Genomic DNA, 24,491 nt, shown 5'->3' with positions numbered 1-24,491 from the left:
GAGTTACAACCACCTGTGTTGCTCCAGCTCTAGGGGACCTGACGCCCTCTTCTGGCTTCTATGTACACCTGCACTCATAAACAGACACACACACACTTAAATAAATCTTCTTAAAAGTATAATGAACCGGTTGTGGTAGTGCATGTCGGTAGGGTTTGCTGAAGGAGGCAGAGGCAAGAGGATCATGAGTTCGAGGCCAGCCTGGGCTATGCATTAAAAAAAAAGTATAATGAAATAAATAAATAAAAGATTTGAAGAAAGGTGGAGAGATGAGACAGCAGTTAAAAGCTCAGTATGTTCTTTCAAAGGACCCAGATTCAGGTCTTGACATCCATACAGCAGCTCTCAAACTTTAGCTCCCCTCCAGGGGACCCGACACTTTGATCCTCCCTGGGCACTGGGCACCACATGGTGCCAGGCCAAATATCATACACATAAAGTAAGTTGTCTTTAAAACAAAATTATTAAAAAAGATTTGAATAAATGAAAATTTATGTGTTCTGATGCATTGGTTGTATAAAAGATAAAGAAGTAATAACCATGAAAAAAGTTTGTTTTGTTTTTTTGAGACAGAATCTCTCTATGTAGCCCTGGCTGTCCTGGAATTCCTTTGTAGACCATGCTGGCCTTGAACTCACAGAGACCTACCTGCCTCTGCCTCCTGAGTGCTGGGATTAAAAGCATTTGCCATCACATCCAGCTAAGAGGAAAAATTTTTAAAGGAATGAAATAAGAGTGCTAGTCTCAGAAATTTAAAATATTAAGTCTCTGGCTGGAAAGATGGCTCAGAGGTTAAGAGCACTGACTTCTCTTTCAGAGATCCTGAGTTCAATTTTCAGCAGCCTCATGGTAGTTTACAACCATCTATTATGGGGTCTGGTGCCCTCTTCTGTCATGCAGGCATATATGCAGGCAAAACACAATGTATATAATAAATAAATAAATCTTCAAAAGAAAATTAAGTCTCAAAAATTAACTAGAACATAAATCATAAATTGCTAAAACAATAGAAAGTCTGAAAATGAATACCAATACATAGTGAGATTTAGTGTTCTCGGTTCGATGGTGGAAAGCTAAGCTCTTAAAGTAATTCTGTTGAGATGGTAGCCATTTTAAGGATAATAAAGCTATTTCTGTATGTCTTTATCTCAAACATATTCTCTACTAATCAGATCTTAGTGTAAACAAAGCAATCTAAAAACATTTGAAGAAACTAGGAAATTTCAGGTTGGAACGGGCTAACTATAATAGAAATTTGTGAGTCATAAAAGACTGAAAAATATACTGCATAAAAATAAAGAAGCTCGGGGGCTGGAGAGATGGCTCAGTGGTTAAGAGCATTGCCTGCTCTTCCAAAGGTCTTGAGTTCAATTCCCAGCAACCACATGGTGGCTCACAACCATCTGTAAAGAGGTCTGGCGCCCTCTTCTGGCCTTCAGGCATACAGACAGAATATTGTATACATAATAAATAAATAAATATTTTAAAAAAAAAATAAAGAAGCTCGGGGGCTGGATAGATGGCTCAGAGGTTAAGAGCATTGCCTGCTCTTCCAAAGGTCCTAAGTTCAATTCCCAGCAACCACATGGTGGCTCACAACCATCTATAATGGGGTCTGGGGCCCTCATTTGGCCTGCAGGCATACACACAGACAGAATATTGTATTACATAATAAATAAATAAATATTTTAAAAAATAATAAAGAAGCTCTAGAACCAAACCTAGTGGCACATACCTGTAACCTTAGCACTTAGGAGGTGGAGACGGCAGGATCAGGAAAGGCTAGTCTTTGCTACATAGGAAATTTGAATCAGCCTAGGCTACATGAGCCCCTATCTCAACAAAATGAAAGAAAGTATTAAAGTAGGTTGTGGTGGCACAGGTTTGTAATCCCAGCACTTAGGAAGATGTGGCATGGTAGTGAATTGTAGCAAACTTGTACTGCAGAGTTGAGACATCCCAAAAAAGCAGAAGTGAGCAGGGGGATTCGTTGAGTAAAGGGGCTCCCCTTGTTGGCTTCTCCTGCTTTTTTGATCTGTATTCAATCCCTAGAGCCTGTCACCTTGATTTAGCATAGAAATAGTGAAGGAGACCCTGTATCACAAAGGAGGTTTAAGAGCTGGGTTTAGAGTTGCATGCCTTTAATCCCAGAACTCAGGAGGCAGGGCCATTTGGATCTCTTGTGAGTTTTAGGCTTGTCTGCTCTACATTGTGAGTTCCCTGTTTCACAAACAAAGCAAAAATAAAAATCACAGTATAAGAACCTGGCAGTGGTGATGCACACCTTTAATCCTAGCTCTCAGGAAGCAGAGGCAGGTGAATCTCTTGAGTTCAAGGCCAGCCTGGTCTACAGACAGGACAGCAAGGGCTACAGAGAGAAACCCCGTTTTGAAAAAACAAATAAATAAATAAAAGGTCTTTAAAAGAAAGAGAGAACCAACTCCCCAAATGGTCTCTATCCTTCCCACTAGCACCATGGCATATATGTGTGTACATACATTCTAAATAATACATTTTATACGTGCGTGTGTGTGTGTGTGTTTGCGTGTATGTGTGTTTGTGTGTAGCTGTGTCCCTCTTTGTTTATTGGGGCTGGTGACATGGCTCAGCAATGTTCTTGCAGAGGACCCAAGTTCAGTCCCCAGCACCCATACGGTGGCTCACAGCCATCTGTTACTCCAGTTTCAGGGGTTTGATATTTTTTCTGACCTCCTCAGGCTCCTGCATGCATATTGTACATATACATCTAAACCGAAATGCACACAGAAAATGTAAACATTTGCATATTTTAAAGTTACTACTTTAGAGAAACCAAATGTCAGCCAAGTACAGTGACATGGTTATAGTTTGTACTACTAAGCTAAGACAGGTGGGTTGTATCAGTTCAGGAGTTGAAGGCCAGCTTGGGTAACATAGCGAGAGCCCAGCTCAAATAAGGAAATAGTTCTCAGTGGTAGATGTAGATTACTCAGACCAAATAGTTGATACTGGACACAGGGTACAAAAGGAATCCCACATTTTTCCTACATATACTTAAAAACGGAGAGAACAGTACCAATGAGCATATCTATGGAGCAGAGCACTAGAGATAGATGCACCACTGGACTTAAGGAAGTCCTGTGCTACAAGGCTTACACGGGGAGAACTAATTATTGCTAAGCCATCACAGGAAAAACATGAAAGAAATGAAAAGCGAGTTGCATAATCAAATTCAACATAAAATAAATTGCACATAGTTGGGCATGGTAGCACATACCTTTAATCCCAGCAGCCTTTGTGGGATCACTGAGTTCAAGGCCAGCTTGCTGGGTTTACATAGTGAGTTCCAGGACTAAGAAGTGAGATCTCTCATAAAAGAGGAAAAAAAACCAGTAGATGTGAACCAAAAATAAACATATTTCTCCCTCCCCAGTGACCACAACAACATTAAAGAACATTACCCTCTCAACCCTGACAGTGAGCGAAAGGGGAGGAACTCTGAGGAGGTCAGCCATTTTTGTGGATCGGCAGCCTGGATCCATGCTACCAGGAAGGGCTGGCAACCCTAAGCTGAGGTTCTGGTTTACAGGGGTCCCAGGTTGGTTGTTTAGCGCCTTTACCTAGAGCACTGACAGAAGAGTGCACAACCCCTCCTCACTCAGCACCTGCCAAGTGATGAGGAGCTCCTCGGAGCCCCGAGCTGCAGCCTGGACCTGGGCAGCTGGGACCACACACTGGCAACCATGGAACCTGCATCTCAGTCACTAAGGGTGATGACAAGGTCTGTAAATCTGTCCTTTCCTGAAGGCCTATGTGGCGATAACTGCGTCTGCGCTCTTGTTCTACGCTTACATTTGGCAGAGCAGGATGGCATTGTATAACCATTCTTTAACATTTATTTATGTGTTTGAATGCTTTTCCTGCATATATCTGTGTATATATGCATGCCTGGTATCCAAAGAGGTCTTAAGGGAGTGTTGGGTGCCCTAGAACTGGATTTATGTATGGTTGTACATTATCATGTAGGTTCTGGGAATCAGACCTGAGTCTCTGCAAGAGCAGGGATTGCTCGGAAATGCTGGTGGTCATGAAAATGAGGTCAAGTGGCTTGGGCGGTACTGGCGATGCTTGCCCACCCACAGCTAAGAGCATTTGGATCTGGAAATTAATGAAGAGATGTGTATTAAGTGTGACAGTGTCCTCAGCCCCATCCACAGGATATCCACGTGAGGAGGTTTTGCCTCTGCCAGCTTTGAGAACACAGTAAAGCTCTATCAGGAGGACTTCACTGGCTAGCACCTGGTATCCTACATTAATAACTGTGCGGTGTGTTTAGTGCCAGTATCTCCTAGGAAACAAACAAGGGTAGCATGCATTGCTTCTGGCTTCAGCTGGAAAAATATCAGGGTAGCATGTTGTGGGGGGTCTGCCCAGCACCATTTGGTGTCATCTAACCAGGGCCCTAGCAATAGCTTGTGGGGATCCATCATCTGAGTGTCGGAGGTGGATTCCAGTTCAGATCTGCACCATCTCTGATAGTCTACCTGTATCAACCCATTTCCCAAGATGTCAGCTGTGTAGCCTAGAACCCACGAGAGCTAGCGTTCTGTGTTGATGATGGGGATGTAGCCTCAGGAAATACCAGTGGCCAGAATTCTGCCCGGGACTTCCAAAAAAATCGGTAAGTTTTAGTTTGACAAAAAATGCCTCAAGACTTTGCCAACTCCTGAGAGGACCTGAAAAAGCACCCTTGACTTTCATTTAACATAATTCATTTCTGTTGAGACTTAAGAAAAGGTGTGGAACCACACAGCCATTTTCTGTTTTCTGCCCTTGACACAGGACCTGGGTAAAACCATAGAATACAGTACATAGTAATACCACAGGTTCTTCTGCAACAGGGGATGGTGTTGTGTTTTGGGGGTGAATGTAGTGTTCATTCATTCATTCATTTTTGAAACGGTTTCTCTGTGTGGTAGCTCAAACTGTCTTGGAACTCTTTGTAGACCAGGTTGGCCTCGAACTTTCAAAAATCCACCTGCCTCTGCCTCTTGATTACTAGGATTAAAGGCGTAAGCCACCATGCCCCGCTGAATGTAGTATTTATAATTGTGATCTATGTATGGGAGAAGGTCTGTATGTGTGCCACATCTTAGTTCATAAGCACATTCAGTTTTGTTTTGTTTTTATAGTTATATTGTAAATTGTCTATAAGTCTTGCTTCCCCAAATTGTAGCTAATTCTTGCATTTAAGATATTTCAAAGTTGAATAAATTTTCTCCCCATAATGTCCATTTATTTAGAATAAAGGGATGTCTCTTCCTTCTCTTAGGGATACAAAATATATGTAGGCTGGATGTTTTGGTGCATGCTTATAATCCTACCATTTCAGTCGTAGAGATCAGAAGGGATCAGGGATTTGAAACCAGTCTAGGCAATGTACCAAATTCAAGGCCAGGCTGGGCTGTATGAATCACTGTCTCAAAAAATTAATTGGGGGCCGAAAAAATGTCTTAGTGGTTAGAGCAGTGGCTGCTCTCCCAGAGAGCCCAGGTTGCATTCTCCGCACCCACATGGTTGCTTACAGCCCTCTGTGGTTCCAGTTCCAGAGTACCTGGTACCTTCTTCTGGGCTCCATGGGCATACATATCAGGTACATCCACATACATTTGGACATACACATAAAATTAAAAATGCAGAAGTAAATATTAAAAACCAAATGAGAAAAGAAAGACTTCCTGAGTGCAGTGCCCCAGTGGGTGAAGTGCTTTCGTGCATGCCTGACAACTTGGTGTTGACTCCTGGAACCCTTGGTAAGACGGAAGGGGAAAACTGACACACAAAGTTGTTCTCTGACATCCAGGTGCATGAAATGAGCCACCCATGCTCTTACATACACGTTACACACACACACACACACACACACACACACACACACACAACAATTACAGCTTAATTAAAAGACACAAACCTTGCGCTGAAGAGATGGCTCAGTGGTTAAGAGGTCCTGAGTTCAAATCCCAGGCATGATCCTCTAAAGGGAGAATTGTCAATGGCCATGGGCCATACTTTTTTAGGAAGGATATAAGCCTATTCTTCAGCAAGGGGCAACAGACAATAGCTGTGTCTCTCAAGATGAGTACAGTTTAGCCATGTACTACATATCTATGGTATTACGTTGTCACAGTATAGAAATCATGACCTGAACGGTAGTGGCACGCACCTTTAATCCTAGCAATCAGGAGGCAGAGGCAGGTGGATCTCAGTGAGTTCAAGGTCAACCTGTTCTACAAAGTGGGTTTCAGGACAGTCCGGATGTACTAAGCGGAGAAACCCTGTCTTGAAAAACCAAACCAAAACAAAAATAAATCATGACCTTAAAGGTTGGGCAGACAGCTGAGGTGGTTCGCAACATTCCTAATGCTGCCACCCACAACCATAGAATCATCTCATTGCTACTTCATAGCTGTCATTTTGCAAATGTCATAACCTGTGAAGGAATGGTTCGATACACGCCCCCAAAGGGGTTGAGAGGCACTGATGTAATCACATCTCCCCAGATTGTTTGCAGATTTGCAAGTCTATGACCCTTGCAGGGGCATCGTGATGCCAAACCAACCACTTTATGCCAACAAGAAGAAATCTTGTCAATGTCACTTAGACAAGTCTGTTTTAGCAACAATTATAAACAAACAAACAAAAAAAACATTTTTAAGTTCAAAGCAGCTGGGCAGGCTGACATGTACCTGTAATTTATGCTCTTGAGAGGACTGAGGTAGGGGTTTGTGAATTTAAGGATAGCCTGGTATTACATTATCACAATATAGAAATTATGATCTCTACGGTGATGGTGTGTGCCTTTAATCCCAGAAATCCGGAGGCAGAGGGAGGTGGATCTCTGTTAGTTCAAGGCCAGCCTGGTCTACAGCGCAAGTGCCAGGACAGGCTTCAAAGCTACAGAGAAACCCTGTCTGGAGGTGAGGGGAGAAGGAGAGTTTAAAGGGTGTTAACTTTTGTTAACAACTTACAGTAAAGCAAACAAAAGAAAGGGAAACTCAGTTCCACCTCCAAAATCACAGAATCGCAGGCAGCAGTCACATCTGAAAAGACCTCAGATAGGAACCAACCGGAATTCAGTAATCACTTGAGGCAACAAAAGTGGACCAAAGCATGAACAGTGCAGTGGGAGGAACTAGGCAGATTTCAGATGGCACTAGCTACGTAAAATGGTTTCTTCATATGCTGGATGGAGTTGAGCCCAGACTGTCATGCATGCTAGGCATGTTCTATCTCAGCAACATGCTTTTCTGACTTCTATGTTCAGTGTTCTCTTCATGCTGCAGGAGGGTTTGTTTGTTGCAGTTTTGACAAAGTTAGGGCCGTGTGCGACTCCACCCTGCTCCTCTCGGTTTTGGGCTCTGTTTTATTCTGAAAGGCTTTGTTCAATGTTTTATGCTGTTCACTCATTGTGTTTTATTCTGTTTAATCTATTATTCATATTTGGGGTTTTTTTTTGTTTTGTCTGAGACAGGATTTCTCTGTATAACCCTGGCTATCCTAGAACTTTCTTTGTAAATCAGGCTGGCCTTGAACTCACAGAGATCTATCCGCCTTTGCCTTCACAGAGCTGGGATTAAAGGCGTGCAACACTTGGACTGTCTGGGGTTTTGTTTCTTATTACTATCTATAGTTTTAGAAAATCCAAACTCAGGGACAGTCTGGCATGTACTAGACCCTGGGGTTGATTTCTAGTGTGTTATAGCTCATAGCAGAAAGGTATCCTTGCGGTCAGGAGCCAAGGAATACTACAGAGTCACACTGCACAACAAACCTCACATAAGAGATTTATTAGGAAAGATGCGAGGGTGGTCTTCTCAGGAAAGAAGCACCAAAGAACTGAGCGGGAGGCAAGCTTTATGTAGGGTTTGGAGCGGGGTGGCCTGGGATTGGTGGACTTTTGTGATCTGATCTTGGGGCAAGCTCAGGGAATAGTGGTATTTTCTGGCCTGATCTTGTGCTTTTATTATTTTTCTTTCCTGTAGGGCAGAACTGGACTGCCCGTGTCTCAAAGGGCCAGAAATAGCCTTTATGGCTCTTACAGCAGTATTGGAGTGGGCCTGTCCACTCACACATAGAGGGACTTATGTTCCCTCCCCTCACCCCCCTCTTTTTTTTTTTTTTTTTTTTACTATTGATAAAAATAATCATGGGTTGGGGAAAGGGGGAGACACTATCATTAGATTACTTCCTTTTGTGTGGAAGCGTCAGAGTCCTTGAGGTAAGCTTGATTTTCACACACAGGGTATAATTGGGAGTTATAGGCCTCTGACTCCATAGCTGGGGGCCAGTAATCCTGTAATAGCAACTGATTAAAAGTCTGCTTAGAAAATTTTTGGACCTGTTGAAGAAATCTAGAGAAGAAGTTTTCTTGGGTTTTGGTTTTTTTTTTTTTTTTGGTTGTTGGTTTTTTTTTTTAGATCCACTGGCCAGAGGCATCAAGCTGTTTCTTGCAGTTTTGTTTCATTTTGTTTTGTTTTTTGAGGCCATCTAGAGTTGTCCAATCTTGATGTTTCCTATACCTGACCAGCTGACACAGTAGCAGCATCCCCCTGAGGAAGAGATGAAGACCACCTCTTTCTGCTCTTAGTAAATCTCAGCCTTGACAGTTTTGTAGCACTGTGGAGGCCAGTGAATCTGTTTGGCCCTGGAGGGTAAGGATGGTCTGAGCCACCTGTTGGAGATGATGAACTGAGAGTCAGTAGCTAAGGCAGTAGTCAGTCCTGTTGCTCCAGCAGTTATACCCAGGACTGCAAGAAAGGGTGGGTCCTGAATCCTTCATTTGTCATGCCATACTCCCACAAACATAGTGATGGCAACCGATGAGCCTTCCTCACCAGGTACCACCCCTAGTTTTGGAAAAAGGAACTTCAGGGTACCAAATCCCAGCCTACTCAATGTGTAGGCGGTGGTAAACTTGAGTGTTGCAGAGAATCAAGGTGTGAACGTTTGGACGTAGTGGTTGGGTGTTAGGGTAGTATTGCAGTCTGGAATCCAGTGTGCCATAAAGTGTGTTCCTTGAGGAGCAGTACCAAAGAGAAGGATGCAGGAGAGGTAAGGAGTGATACTGATATTTAATAGGCCAATGGGCAAGGGCACAATTGGTGGTCATGAATTTGACCTGGGAGGGACTAACAACCTACATCCTTCAAAGTAGCCAGGCAGTGTTATTCAGTGAGTATTATGTAGAGGTCAGGATCTGAAACAAGAGATGGGTACAATAGGGAGGTGAGAACTGTGTCAAATGACACTCAGTGAACTGAGTTAAATGATCCTCGGTACAATAGTCTTAAAGGGGGCTGAAGAGGTGGCTAAGTGGCTGTTTTCCCAGAGGTTGTGAGTTTGATTCCCAGCAAGCGCATAGTGGCTCACAACCATCTTTAATGAGATCTGGTGCCCTCTTCTGACTTAGAGGCATACATGCAGACAGAACTCTATATCCCTAATAAATCTTTTTTTAAAAAAGATAGTCTTAAAAGATTTCTTGAGAATAGACACAGTGAAATTGTAAGGATCTGACACTTCACACCAATGTACATAAAATAAAAAAGTTAAATAAAACCATTTTAAAAAAGGTGGGAGAATTTGTGGTATAGGGCCTTAATCCTTTTCTATTTTGAGAGTGTTTGCTTAATGAGTAGGAGACATGTACCCTGACCAAGCCATTCACCCCCACAACCTCCTGGCTGATTTAGACTGGGTATAGGGAGGTAAAAGGGGTCCCATAGCGGAGTAAGAGCGATTAACAGTTAAGTAGGAGCTGCCAGTAGGCTGAAAGTAAGCACCAGGAAGGGTTGATTTGGGCAGCCTGTCACTGAGAAGGGAGAAAAGGAAACCAGGGGTGCTGAGGAGAAGACATCAGGAAGGGCATCAATAGCCTGATGGGGCCTAAAGAAGCCGCAGCATTGCAGCTCTAAGGATAGGGAAACAAGGTTAGATGAAGTGGGCTAACGATAACTTTAAAAACATGGCTAGGGGTACCTCTGCCTCCAAAAGGACCAGAGGGGCACCAGATGCTCCGCAGTCACTTCCATGGTCTCAGGGAAGCTTTTACACCTGTCAGATTGTACACCAGTTGTCACTAGTGGACGGGGCGCTGAGTGCTGAGTAAGCCGGGAAGTGAGTCTGCTAAGGGTGGACCTGAGATGACAGGTGGGTTCCCAGTGCAGCCCAGGCACCAGGAGCACCTATCCGAGTAAGTATTAGTTACAGCTCTGAGGGGAAAGTATCCTGGCAGTTAGGAGTCCAGAAGTGCCACAATCAGACCTCACACACGAGATCCACTGGGAAAGACACAGGATGGAAGCTGCCTCTTCTCAGGAGAGAACTGAGTGGGGGGGGAGGGGCAGGCTTTGTGTAGTGTTTGGGGGGTTGGGACAGAGCTTTCCAGGGTGGCTTGGGATTGGCAGTATTCTGTGGCCTGATTTTGGGCTTCTTTTCTCTGCAGAACAGAGCTTGGATGCCGACCCTTACGGTCCTTAGAGTAGTCTGGGGTTGGGGCCTGGCTAATTGCAGTCCTTGAGATTTACCGCTAGCACAGAATGTAAGAATAAATGGAAGAGGAAAAGAGACCTAGCTCACGTAATATTTGGAAAAGTAAAATCCTAACCAGCATCAACTATCTGGGGTCGGTTTTCAGATGCACTGCAATCTGTCAAAGAACTAACAGCTTTTCCCTAGAAATTAACAGCTAGGTTGTAAAATTCCTTATGGGAAAAAAATCACCAAGAATGATTAAAACATCTGGTCAGTGGTAACAAATGCCTTTAATCACAGTACTTGGGAGGCAGAGGTAGGCAGGTCTCTTGAGTTCCAGAACAGCCAGAGTTGTTACACAGAGAAACCCTGTCTTGAAATACCTAATAAAATAAAATAAAAAAAATAGTTAGAACAGTCTTGTAGAAGAACTGATTTATTTTAAACTTATTACGTATGCAGTTTACTTGGGTTAGGAAAATGCCTTGGTGGAGAAGATTGCACGCTGTTCAAGCATGAGGCCTTGAGTTTAATAACAAACACTCACCTAAGTAAAACTTGAACGTGACTACACAGTTGGGGGTGGAGTCCCTGGATAACTGTACAGCCTACCCCAAATGGTAAGCTTCCTGTTCAGGGAAAGAGCTTGCCTTTAATTTTTTTTCTCTTAATTATGTGTGTACATGTGTAAGTGTTTAGCCTTCATGTTTGTATGTGCACCATATGCATGCAGAGTCTGCACAGAACAGAAGAGAGCATTAGATCCCTAGGAAGTGAAGTTAGAGACAATTGTGAGCCACCATGTGGGTGCTGGAATTGGAACTCGGGTCCTGGAAGAGCAACAAGTGCTCTTTTTTTTTTTTAACATTTTATTTTTTATTTATTTATTTAACTTTATTATGTTCGTTGGTGTGAAGGTGTCAGATCTCGTGGAACTACATTTTCAGACAGTTGTGAGCTGCCATGTGGGTGCTGGGAATCGAACCCGGGTCCTCTGGAAGAGCAGTCAGTGCTCTTAACCACTGAGCCATCTCTCCAGCCCCGCAACAAGTGCTCTTAATGACTGGTCATTTCTTTCTCCCTGAGAGACCTTGTCTGAAAGGAATAAGGTGAACAGAAATAGAGGAAGAGACTCAATTGTCCTCCTCTAGTTTCTGCATGCACAACTATGAATATATAGCCATGCAGTCTATGTACAAATAACACACACACCAAAAATAAACAGTTAAATTTAAAATAGTTGAAATGGCCAAGCATGGTACTGGCACATGCCTATAGTCCCAGCAGAGTTTAAAGGCAGCTTGGACTATAAGGTGAGATTTTCTTTGAAAAAACAAATACAATTTGATGGTAGATGCCATGCTCTTCAGATTTTACTATAAAAATGCACAAAATTGCCAGGCGGTGGTGGCGCACACCTTTAATCTCAGCACTCGGGAGGCAGAGGCAGGCGGATCTCTGTGGGATGGAGGCCAGCCTGGTCTACAAGAGCTAGTTCCAGGACAGGCTTCAAAGCATCACAGAAACTCTGTCTCAAAAAACTAAAACAAAACACAAAGTTAGATGAAGCTACAATAATCAAGAGAGTATGGTAGTATCCTAAGGGTAACTTTCTGAGGTGATGAGACAGAAGCCAGAAGTTTACTTCTAAAATGGATGGATTTCAACAAAAGTATCATGGCCATTCAGTGGGGAAGCGAATCTTTCTAACAAGTGGTGCTGGTTGCTATGTGTAAATTTTGATTTCCACATGTAAAAGTTAAATGAGAATAAACCAAAGATCTAATTGTAGGTACAACAACAATAAAAAGCAAGCAAATACAGTTACCAATCTGCATGAATCTGGAGTAGGCTACGGCCTTTGCATACATTGAATTTCAGGAAAGTTAGCCTTTCTTTCTCTCCCATCAAATGCTACAAACAAGAAAGTGAATATCAAGTGGCTGGCATTGGTGACACATGCCAGTAATCCAGTGTTTGCAAGGCTTTCAGGAGGGCTTTGTGTGAGGCTAGCCTTAGCTTTATAGCCAGAACTCGTTGATTGCTTGGTTGGTAGGAAAGTGGATGATAAGAATTGGGTGGCTAGAAGGAAAGCAGATGCTAAGAATTAGGTGGCTGAATGGATGTATGGATGGATGATTTGTGGGTGGGTAGGTAGGTAGATTGGTGGATGGTTGATAGAAAATTAGAAGACTAAAATTTTGGAGAAAAAAAAGATGCAAAATGTACATACATTTAGTTTAAGGAATCTAAGTAAGGACTATTATCCAAAATACGCAGCTCCTCCCTCTCCCTGCCCAGTGGTGCTGGAACCAAACCCAAGCCCTTACTGCATGAGCAGGCAATGTCCATTCCTCTTTGTTTTTATCCTCAGACCATAAAGAACTCAAAACTCAGTAAGAAAATGAACATCCCAATTACAAAATGGGCAAAAGCCAGGCGGTGGTGGCATACGCCTTTAATCCCAGCACTCGGGAGGCAGAGGCAGGCCTCTGTGAGTTCGAGGCCAGCCTGGTATACAAGAGCTAGTTCCAGGACCGAAACCAAAAAAGCTACGGAGAAACCCTGTCTCGAAAATTAAAAAAAAAAAAAAGAAAAGAAAAAGAAATAAAAAAATGGGCAAAATTCCTGAACTGACATGGTGTCAAAGAAGAAACCAATAGGAATACACTCTTGAAAGGCCCCTGGTGTGGTGTGTCACTGGGGAGTTGTACCTTACAGTAAGGACAAATGCAGAACCAATGCTAGCCGGGCACCAGAGCAGCAGGAACTTGACCGCGTTGCTGGGTAGCGTGCAGTGTCTTCAGAATTAAACAGACTAACCACACATTACAGCAGTCATAATCCAGAGATTTTTGTTCACAAGTTGGGAAGGTATATACCACAAAACTTCACAGACATTTACATTGGTTCTATTTGTAACCGTCTAAACCTAGATGTAAGAAGCATGTACTTTATTTAGTAGGGACTGGATAAGCTAGTACATCCAGACAATCATTGCTAAAAAGACATCACTGATCAGGGTGGTGGTGGTGGTGGTGGTGGCGGCACACACCTTTAATCCCAATAGTGGCAGAGACAGGTGGATCTCTGAGTTCCAGGACAGCCAGGACTGTTACACAGAGAAACCCTGTCTCAAAAATAAAACAAAAAGATATGACTCTGTAGTGCTTATACTTGTAATTCCAGCAATAGGTTGATGTAATCAAAAGCTTGAAGCTAGGCAGGTGATGGTAGTGCCTTTAATACCAACACTATCTCCACAAATAAATAAGTAAATAAGAGCACACTCACACTTGTGTGTACAGCCCTGGGAGGGACCCTCATCACCGTACAGATAGAAAGGAAATCCGCTGGTGGAGTGGCATGCTCCTGTAGTTCATCCCCTTCAGAGGTGAAGGTTCAAAGGAGCTTAAGGTCATCCTGGGCAACAGAACACACCCTTGTTTCCAAGGAAAATATAACTGAAAAACTATTCTACACGTATTTATTTTGTGTATGGGCACACATGTGCTATGGCATGCATCTGAAATTAGAAGACCATCTCTGAGCCATTTCACCTGTTAAAAATAAAATGTATTTAAAGGCTTAGGGCCAGATTTGGTGGCTCAGACCTTTAATCCCAGCACTCAAGAGGCAGGCAGATAGTTTGTGAGTTTGAGGCCAGGATGGTTTACAGAGTGAGTTCCAGGACAGTCAGCTAAACAGAGAAACCTCAAAAAAAAAAAAAAAAAAGGAAGGAAGAAAGAAAGAAAGAAAAAAAAAAGATCTCTTAAGGGCTGGAGAATTGACCAGTTGTTAAAAGCACTGGCAAATGACTTGGCTTCCATTCTCAGCACCCGCGTGGTGGCTCACAACGATAGCTCCACTTCCAGGGGATTCGTCTTGACTGCTCAGGTCCCAGACAGGCACATAGTGTGTAGATGTACATGCAGGCAAACCCCCACATACATAAAATTATTTTATTTTATTTTTTTGTTTTTTGAGACAGGGTTCCTCTGTAGCTTTGGAGCCTGTCCTGGAACTAGCTCTTGTAGACCAGGCTGGCCTCGAACTCACAGAGATCCGCCTGCCTCTGCCTCCCGAGTGCTGGGATTAAAGGCGTGCGCCACCACCTGGCCATAAAATAATTTTTTAAATAATAGAATAAAAATAAACCCAGCAAAAGTTTATTGTGTTCATTAAATTCTTGCCAGCCAGTAAAGCTTATAATTTCTAAGCCATAAATAAGAATATTAAAAAACTGGGTGGCCAAGTCAGTGTCAGAGGTCAGCACTGCTGCTGGAAGAGAAAGCAGCTGGATGCAGGCTCTTGTCTGTAACCCCAGCACTTCAGAGGAGGAAGTGCCTCAACCCAAAATGAGCCAGAAAAAGCTGTCAGTCAGTGTGCACAGCCGGCTGAAACTGTAGCCGCCCACTTGCCCTACGTGCTGTGGCCTGCCTTCCGGCTGCAGCTCTGGCCACAGGAATGGAGTGAACAGGGTTTGACTTTTCAGCTTAAAGCAGTGTGTAAGTGAAAGCAGGCGTGAAAAATTCTTTTTTCTCTTTGCAGGTTAAAGAAGAAAGAGTTCAGTTTAGAAGAAATATATACAAACAAGAATTACAAGTCTCCTCCTGCGAACAGGTAACTCCTGTGGCTGGGCTAAGGGGGAGGTGCTAGAATGATTGACACCTCATCTTTCGCACTCAGGCAGTCCTATTTAGCTATGCCCGGTATTGGTTGGGGTTTTGTTGTTGGGGTTTCTTTGTGAGGTTCTCTTGTTGTGCAGGCTTGGCTAGTGAAAAATTCACAGATCTACCTGCCTCTGCCTTGGGAGAATTCTGGGACCAAAGGTGCCCCCAATTCTGGCCCAGTATTGGACTTTAGAAATAGCTAGAATGGAGACCAGCCTGGTCTACAAGAGCTAGTTCCAGGACAGGCTCCAAAACCACAGAGAAACCCTGTCTCGAAAAACCAAAAAAAAAAAAAAAAAAAGAAAAAGAAAAAGAAAAAAAAAGAAATAGCTAGAATGGGGGTTTGGGTTGACATGATAGACAGACAAGAAGTCTTTGTGGGCTATGGGCTCATAGATATGTTCACCTTGCAGCTGTGTTTGCTGAATACACTGGCTAGCTTTGTCTGCGCTACTAATTTCTCTTTCAACCACGATTTCAAGCCCAAATACAGACAAATGTCACTTGGCCACCTTGGGATCAAAATTCAGTTTGAAGCAGTGACAGTTATTGACTGTTTTATCTGGGATAAAGGAAGAGATTCCTGGCATTTTATCCCAGTATTTGCACATGGGCTCTGCCTACAAGACATTCATTTTCAGGAGACTATTCATTGCAGGATTGCTGAGTGATGGGAAAGAACTGGAAACAACCAAAGTGTCCGTTACTAGGGTTTCCACTCAACTTTGGTCCATTTTTATTATGAAATATAATGCATGCTGTTGAAAATGAATCAGACAGTATTGTATTCAATGAAAACAAGCTTCGGGGTCTTTGATGGGTAGGAGGAGCCCCACGTGCGACAGTGTGCTGTTTGCTGCTGTGGAGATACATACCACCAGTTAGCAATTCTAGGCCCACTCAAAGCCTGTCCCCAAACCACGTGACCCTCCTTCAGCCTCCCTGATAGTTGGGATTAGAGACTTGCATCCCCACACCTGACTTTCCTTTTTGTTGATGTTGTTGTTGTTGGTTGGTTTTGAAACAGGGTTTCTCTGTGTAGCCCTGAATGCCCTAGAGCTGGCTCTGTAGACCAGGGTGGCTTCAAACTCAGATTTACCTGCCTCTGCTCCTCCTGAGTGCTGGGATCAAAGGAGTGCAACTCCATGGCCCAACCTAACTTTTAGTTTATTTTTTTTATTTTTTTATTTTTTTGTTTTTGTTTTTCGAGACAGGGTTTCTCTGTGGTTTTGGAGCCTGTCCTGGAACTAGCTCTTGTAGACCAGGCTGGTCTCGAACTCACAGAGATCCACCTGCCTCTGCCTCCCAAGTGCTGGGATTAAAGGCGCGCGCCACCACCGCCCGGCTGGTTTATTTATTTATTTATTTTTTAATGACCATGCTGAAAGCTGGGTGGTGCTATCTGCACACCTTCAATCCCAGCACTAAGGAGGCAGAGGCAGGTGGATCTCTGAGTTTAAGGCTAACTTGGTCTATAGAGCCAGTTCTAGGACATCCAGGGCTACACAGAGAAACCTTGTCTTTAAAAAACTAAAACAAAAAACAAAAACCATGTTGGGGTTGTATCCCAGACCCTCGTGTGTCCTAGACAAAGACTCTATGTCCTCAACCACCAGTTTTTATTTGTTTTATTTTATTTATTTATTTTTGGGTTTTTTCTTTTCTTTTTTTTTTTTTTTTGGTTTTTCGAGACAGGGTTTCTCTGTGGTTTTGGAGCCTGTCCTGGAACTAGCTCTTGTAGACCAGGCTGGTCTCGAACTCACAGAGATCCGCCTGCCTCTGCCTCCCGAGTGCTGGGATTAAAGGCGTGCGCCACCACCGCCCGGCTTTGGGTTTTTTCGAGACAGAGTTTTTCTGTAGTTTTGGCACCTGTCCTGGACTAGCTCTTGTAGACCAGACTGGCCTCGAACTCACAGAGATCCGTCTGTCTCTGCCTCATGGGTGCTGGGATTAAAGGTGTGTACCACCACCGCCCAGCATTTTATTATTTTTATGGTTTGTGGGCTAATAGCTTTGTTCACAAAAGGAAAACTCAAAACAATTTTGTGATAGAGAACCACATGGCTCTCAGAGATTAAAAGGTTTACTGTCTAGAGCCTGGTATGGTAGATTAGCACACCTATAATCCAGATACTTGTGAGGCAGAGGTCAGGGAGGCAGGAAATTAGGTCATCCTTAGCTATACAGGAAGTTTGAGGCCAGCCTGGGCTGTGACAAAAGGTTTGCTGTTTGCCCAGTGTCTACTATGTTACTTCAGTGTGTCTACATATTAACTTTGGAGAACATACACAAAACCAGCAGTTAGTGGTGTTATACATACTGGAGTGAGGAGCTAGCCTTAATTGTGCTGTATATCCTTCTCTTTGAACTTTTTTCACTTTGTGCACATATTTCTCCTATGCATGGAAATAGCTGCTGGCCATAGGAAACAGTCGAGTTGGGAGTCAGCACAGGCAGCTTTTGGTCTGCATGGTGACCAGCTGGGCTCTGTGAGTTCCCGCTGGTGATTGTGAGTTGTGCTCTATCCTCAGGTGTTTAGAGACCATCTTCGAGGAACCCAAAGAACGAAATGGCACACTGGTCTCCGTCAGCCAGCAGAAAAGGAAGCGTGTTCTGGAATTCCAGGATTTTACCCTGCCCCGAAAGAGACGCGCTCGAGGGAAAGTGAAGCTGATGGGCAGCTTCACGAGGGCCCAGAAGGCGGCTCTACAGACTCGAGAGCTGGATGCGCTTTTGATCCAGAAGCTGCTGGAACTGGAGACTTTCTTTGCCAAGGAGGAGGAGCTGGAGCAGTCAGCGAGCTGCTGAGAATGCTGCAGCCGGGTCTCCATGCTGGATCTTTTTAGATCTCCCTGGAATAGGTTCCCTGATTTTGCCCTATGCCTAAACCACTCAACGATGCCCAGTCCATGAAGTTTTACTTATTTCAAGGTGCAGCCTTTTTAGAAGCTGGTGAAGAAGGGTCCTCTAATTCTACTGCTGAGTATAGAGCCTCAGGAATGCTCCCTTTCTCCTGGGAATGGTCCTGAATGATATCAGGCCACCTCCTTCCTGTCTCTCCCATCACAGGTGGAAGAAACCACACATCCTAAGCAACACTAGGGATCTAAGGACTCGGTGTTTGTGCATCCACATGAAGTTCCTCTGTTTATGGTGCTGCTCGACCAAGACATAGAAACCCGGCCTGGGGGGGCACCTGGCCAATTGGCCTGTGTGTTCCCACCAGCTCTTTTCAGTGATTGAGAAGAATGAACTGGTGTGTTTCCTGATCTCTGCCCAGGACCTTTAGACTGAGAGAATGTGTGTTTGTGTGTTTGTGGCTTTGCCCCATCTTTTCTCCCATCTGTGAGTGTGGGTCACTAGTGCCAGAGGAGCCCATCCAGGCCCCAACGTAAGTTGCACTTTTTTAATGTTAGTGTTGATAATTTTCATTTTTTTCTTTTTTGTTTTTGTATGCTGCATGTTTGGGGTCTCTAAATGTGATTTTAAAACACTTTGTAAGACATTAAGGAGAAAGGCGATACAAGTCTTAAGAGAGTATATGACAGGCATTTGATCAGCACATGGATGGGGAGTGTCCCCATTTATGTTTCAGGCAGCCCCTCCTCGTCTCCAGCTTCTCATGTAGCTCATTGAAGGAAGCTCTTTTCATCCTCCTCCTCCGTCCTGCCCACTTAGTACACGTAGCTGTTTAGTGGCATATGTAAAAGCAGAGCTCTCAAAAAGATTAAGGTTGAGTGTGGTTTTCTGTGAAATGTTGGTATATGGCAAAGTTGGGACAGTGGTGACAGAGGCTGGCCCGGCGCATTTGCAGCTGCTTGAGTGCCTGCTTCAGGAGTAGGAGAGAGCTGATGGATAGATGAGACCCAGCGAGCCATCCCTCCAGCAAGACCCCGACATCCCAGAGCCAGTTGCCTCTGCGAGAGCCTCACATAGTCTGGTCCTTTGCCAAACCTACTGGAAATGGTTCACATGCTGGAAGTAGCGCAGTTTCTCAGTTTGTATCCAAGGAGTCTGCAGGCAGTAGGCTGCCTTGTCTGGGCAGCAGCCCCAGAGTCATCTTCCCACTGTGCCCTCACCATGCTCTCCAAGGCTCACCTTGTGTTTTCTCATTCCAGGATCTCCTACTCTTTCTGTCTACCCCACAGTTCACGTACAGATAGTTAGCATTCTTGCCTGATGAGTAGGCTGCTCCTCCCAGCCATTGGGTGCCGGTCACCTCTTGCCATGCTCCTAGCTCTGTCCAGGGACGTTTTTCTGTCTGTAGAGAAGAGTGCGTGGTGCTGTGCTGAATGTTAGTCACCGCTCCTAGAATTCCTTCATTCCCTGGCTGGGGAGAAGGGGTGCAGGCTTGTGGTCTTCACGTGCCTATCCTTTGTAGGTTGATGGGCTAGGCCACACTGGAACAGAAAAATAGACATGAGCAGAGGGAAAATGTACCATGACCTTCACCACCTCAGTCGTTAAATAAGTTAGCACACAGCTGCTTCTCTGTGGAGTCTTTGAAGGTCATGACCCCTTGGTTGAGAAGAGTGTGGGCTAGTGTACACGCTGGCCCTCAGTGTTGTGTGCAGATCCCTGTCTTAGCCATGTTGCCCAGACCGTACAGATGTGGTCTGTGTTGACCCTAACGCCTCCCTTCTTGGGGCAGGATTCTAAGGTACTCTGTGCTTCTGAGCTCTGTCATGTGACTGCAGGAAGTGGAGTGGGCTACACATTGTGCCACAAATACATCTGTACATTAGACAGCTTGCAAGCTAGCAGGCAGTAAACGACCGTTGACCAGTTTCACCACCAGGGTCACTAGGGCATCCAGATCACCCAGAAGACAAAAGGTGAGGTGTGCACAACTGTGGCACCAGCAGCATGACAGAGCTTCCAAATTTGCCTATGACAAGGGTTGCACTGGCCTGGACTGTTAGCAGGACTGGAGAGACACAGCTCCACCATAGTCCTGGGCAGTCCTAGGAGGGAAACTGCAGTTCTCGGCCTTCCCTTGGCAAAGGCTCTTCTACTTCAGAGCTAAGAGAAGTTTACTCGTTGAGTAGGTCCCACTCGGCCACACCTGTCTTACCGTCCAGATTCACAGTAAGCCAAACTTGGAACCTGAGCATGATGGGAGATAACGGGTGGTTGGGATGTCACCAGCCGGAACTACAGATCTGTTTTGGGCTGGGAGTTGGAATTTCTGAGGGTGGGGAGCTCTCACCCCAAGTGATAGAAACTGCCATTAAGCACAACTTAGTAGCGCTCAGCTCCAGAAGTTAAGGTTATGGAGAAAGGAGAGAGACCTCAGCTCCAACCAGGTTTCAGCCCATTTCCTTTGCTGTGTTTCGGTTTCTAGCTGTAGCAGCCTCCTTCCCTCCCGTTAGTGCCTCTCATCTTCTCTCCCTACTCTCTGTTCAGTCTTTCCCTCCATTTGTCTAGATGTCCCTCATCACCTGTGAACGCAGATTGTGTCTGTCTTCCCTGCTGCCCCTGCTGGAAGAGCTGACTGCGAGGGAGGCGCAGTAGAAAGATGTGTAGCTTTGCCTTACTCGAGCTTTGATGAGCTCGGAAACTCATGCTGTGAATCCTAAACTTTGTGCTCCTCCAAGAGCTGTGAAAATCATGACTTTTTTTTTTTTCACATTTTGCCTGAAAGGGTCTTTTGTGAGGGCTCCAGAGCCAACCTGAGGTCAATTCTAGATCCCACTCTGTGGGCATCCTTCCCCTGGGGCATATCCTCTGCCCACCAGGCTAAGAACAGCAGCAAGTCTGCAGGACTGTGGCAGCAGGTCCAGGGCTGCAGTGCAGCCAAGTGGACACAGTCCTTGGTCTCCCAGGATGGCCAGGGCTCCACCTCCTCTGTCCCATGAGCATTAAGATCTGCACAAGACAACTTAGGTCATGGTGCTTTCCTCCTGCCCATGGGGGAAGGGAGTATGCAGCTGGTGCTTTCTTTAGTCCCCTTGTTTTGTTTCTACAGCTTTCCCCTGGTATCATGAAAAGGGCCTTTTTAATGACCACATTATGGGTGGCTGTATCCAAAGTGTAAAGAATTGGCCAGAGGTGTGGAATGACCTCCCCTGGGTTCCTGTCAGGAGAGGGCTGCTTTCCTGAACTGAACTTCTGCATAGAACTGGCTAGGAAGGGAGACTTTTGTTCAAATCATAATTAATATTCCCTTTTAGCACAAGTTGAGCAGCAAAAGCTATCTTGATTGTGAAGCTGGGGTCCTCATAGCCACCATCCAGCACAGCGAGCTGAGTTCGAGGCTTGTTCTGTCCCTACAAGACTCTGGTGTTGAATTGGATTTGAATTCTCAACAAGAGGCCCCCTTGAGCTGTTGGTTGCTGTCTCATGTGTTCCTCTGTTATCATGGCTAATAGTTCAGTGAAATGTGTCCATCTTTGGTAATGCTGGTATACATGATGCCCCTACAGTTCCTTTTCTGTTCGATAGTTTGTGACTCTAAATGCCCACTGTTACATGAATTAATTTATGAAATAAATTTTTCTTGAAAACTTCTCAGATAATTGTCAAGGTTATTTTGTTCTTAGGACTTGGTAATAGATTCAGATTCTTGTCAGTAAATGATCTAAAGGTTAGGTTGTTGTTGTTTTAATTTGACATTCCAGAGCCTTGTATCAAACATCCATTCCAGAGTGGCCATCCTTTCCCCGAACCTGCCCTCTATTCAGCACATGTTTGGAACTTTGGGTAGCTTCCAGAGGCTCACAGAGCTTAGGGAAGTGGCCAGTCATCCCTTCCCCAGAGAGACTGGTACTAGAAACAGTCCTTTGGAGCAGTCATACCCAGTTAAAGTGAATCACTGATGAAGTGTTTGGGTTGTGAATTTTGTTTATTTTTGGCAGTAGGAGTGTGTTATTTGAAACAGGATCTTACTATGTAGCCTCACATACCATAAGGCCAAAATAAATCTGAGTTCCATTTAGGGTTCTGCTCATCTCATAGCCTTGGCTGGCCCCGAACTCACGATCTTCCTGCGTTAGCCTGTTGGGATTATAGAAAACTGCAGTGGGCTAGGTGTGGTGATTTGTGCCTGTAATTCCAGTAAGACAATGACAAGTTCAAGGCTAGCCTGGGCAGTAGAGTGAGGTCCCATCTCAAAATAAAACTAGTTATTAATGCATCTCACTTTCTCCCAGGACAGAGGAGCCAGTGTGCTTGTAAATTCTCTGGTGAAAATATTTCCTTTGTCGGGACTGTCTGAAGCAAGAGTGGAAATGCAGTAGGCTCCATTCGTTTAGTTTTGAGACAGCCTCATCTTCTACCCTGGCCTCCTAGTTGAATGACCTGACCAGTTCATAACCGTGCAGTGAAAGCATTAGCTTCCTGGGGTGCTTTTCTCTCACCAAGCAAAAGCAGTGCCTCATTTGCCTCTTGAACTCTGAGCTTGAGCAGCAAGGAACTCCATCCATACTGTGCTTTCAGCTAGGGAAGTGTCCTATCTGATGGCTGTGCTGCTGCATGTCCAAGAGCTCTTACCTACACACAGCTAATCTTCAAGTAAGGCATTGTTCATTGTTACTAACCATACCGCATCGTGGTTCCTGAGTTAGCGCGCCAATCCTGATGTAAGACTTCTCCAGATGAGTTTAGATGAAGGGGAGAAAACACACTTGTACAGTCCTTCTGGAACTTCTCTCAAGAAATGTTCTGGAAAAGTCCTAGTTTTCCGAGCTCCAGGACTGGAGGTGAATTTTTCATAGCGTCTTTCTTAAGTCTCTGTGCCCCTTTGTCCTCAGCAGCCGCTGCTGCTTTCCTCACCCCTCGCAAAGTGGTGGAAACCGTGTGAACGGGCTTCCGCCTGGGCCTGGTGTTTGGTAGCGGCTTGGACATGCTCCCAACTCAGCAGTGTGCTTGCTGCTCCTGTGCAAGGGCCGCACCTCCCTCACATCCTGCACGCTTGCCTCCATCCGTCATTCAGATCTTGAAACTCTCAGATCCTTGGTCTTGAACGTGGTTCCCTCCCATTTCATGGCCCCTACCCTATCACCCCCCGTATGTATTAACAACTGTAATACAAGCTCTCAGCATCCCCATCTGTATTAACAGCTGTAATACAAGCTCTCAGCACCCCCCCCATCTGTATTAACAGCTGTAATACAAGCTCTCAGCACCCCCCGGTCTGTATTAACAGCTGTAATACAAGCTCTCAGCACCCCCCGTCTGTATTAACAGCTGTAATACAAGCTCTTCCGTGTCAGGACCTCTTATTTTGTTGGCTCTAGTCCCTCCTGGCCTCTTTGGTATCTAGAACAATGTTTGATATTTACAGCTGTTTGCTGCCTAAACATCATTTTGGTCAATAATAAACTGCATATTACCATAAGATAGTAATGGAGTTGAAGAATTCCTGTGGCCCATCAAGGTCACAGCTGTCATGATGTAATGCGGAGTACGACTCAGGTCTTGGTGCAAACAAGCCAGTGTGTGGCAGTCATGTAAAAATGTAGTACAACTGTGTATAGTGCATACTTAATAGTGCTAATAAATGGCTTACTGATCTATGTAAGTTTTTATTGTCGTAGAGTATATTCTTGTTTTGATTGATTGATTGATTGATTGATTGATTGAGAGACAGTCTCACTGTGTAGCCTTGGCTGGCCTGGAACTCACTATGTAGACCAGGCTGGCCTCGAGCTCACGGAGATGTGTGAGTAGAAAGCTTACTGGACAACAGCAACAACCCCAGCATCCCATGTGTGGTGCCTCAAGAGGCCACACGAGGTCAGGAACGTAGTTCAGTGAGAAAGCAGTTGCCTTGCATGTGTAGTGTCTCAGGTTCCATCTCCAGTTCCACCTAGGCCTCCCTCCTGAAAGCAGCCACACTGAATGACAGGCCTCTACCATCTAGCTTTGTGTAAATGCACTGTTTGTGTTCATAATGTAGCATTTACACATTTACACAAAGAAATCACCTAAACATTTCTTAGAATATGTCCCTGTGCAGAACCAGGGGCTGGCCCTCAGAAAAGGTTTCCCATATATAACGGCTGCACAGACTGGCCCGAGTTCATTTGAAGACCGTTAACTCTCTCATTCCTTGTCATTCCCTGAAGAGCCTGTATAGTGGTTGTTCCTGTTTGCATAACACAGTGTCTGGCTCTGTGCAGTTCTGGAAGCAGACCTGCACTTGCAGGCTTCACCATCTGATTGGCTTGCTGGACGTGGCATCAAATTGGAGTCACCTACTTAGGTATACATGTCATGATGGTAAAATTGGATACTTGTATAGGATTCCCCCCACCTTTCTTTCCCTTCCTTCCTTCCTTCCTTCCTTCCTTCCTTCCTTCCTTT

General features: G+C 44.7%; 1 protein-coding gene across 3 annotated transcripts in view; it reads left to right on the top strand.

The window, feature by feature from the left end:
- Positions 1 to 23,713, top strand: part of LOC121459333 (protein PRR14L-like) — a 73,610-nt gene extending 49,897 nt beyond the window's left edge. For all 3 annotated transcript variants that reach the window (XM_041668965.1, XM_041668962.1, XM_041668961.1), the window contains 2 exons: positions 15,064 to 15,135; positions 17,717 to 23,713. In XM_041668965.1, the coding sequence (XP_041524899.1) occupies positions 15,064 to 15,135; positions 17,717 to 17,993 (349 nt within the window). In that variant the 3' untranslated portion in view covers positions 17,994 to 23,713. The remainder of the gene's footprint in view (positions 1 to 15,063; positions 15,136 to 17,716) is intronic.
- Positions 23,714 to 24,491: the final 778 nt, after the last annotated feature.

This window comes from Microtus oregoni, unplaced genomic scaffold (assembly GCF_018167655.1).
Source record: "Microtus oregoni isolate MIOR12 unplaced genomic scaffold, Mior012 000019F_ref0000042, whole genome shotgun sequence".
NCBI lineage: Eukaryota > Metazoa > Chordata > Mammalia > Rodentia > Cricetidae > Microtus > Microtus oregoni.
The sequence above is the reverse complement of the archived record's forward strand: the minus strand, read 5'-3'. Positions and strand labels throughout refer to the sequence as shown.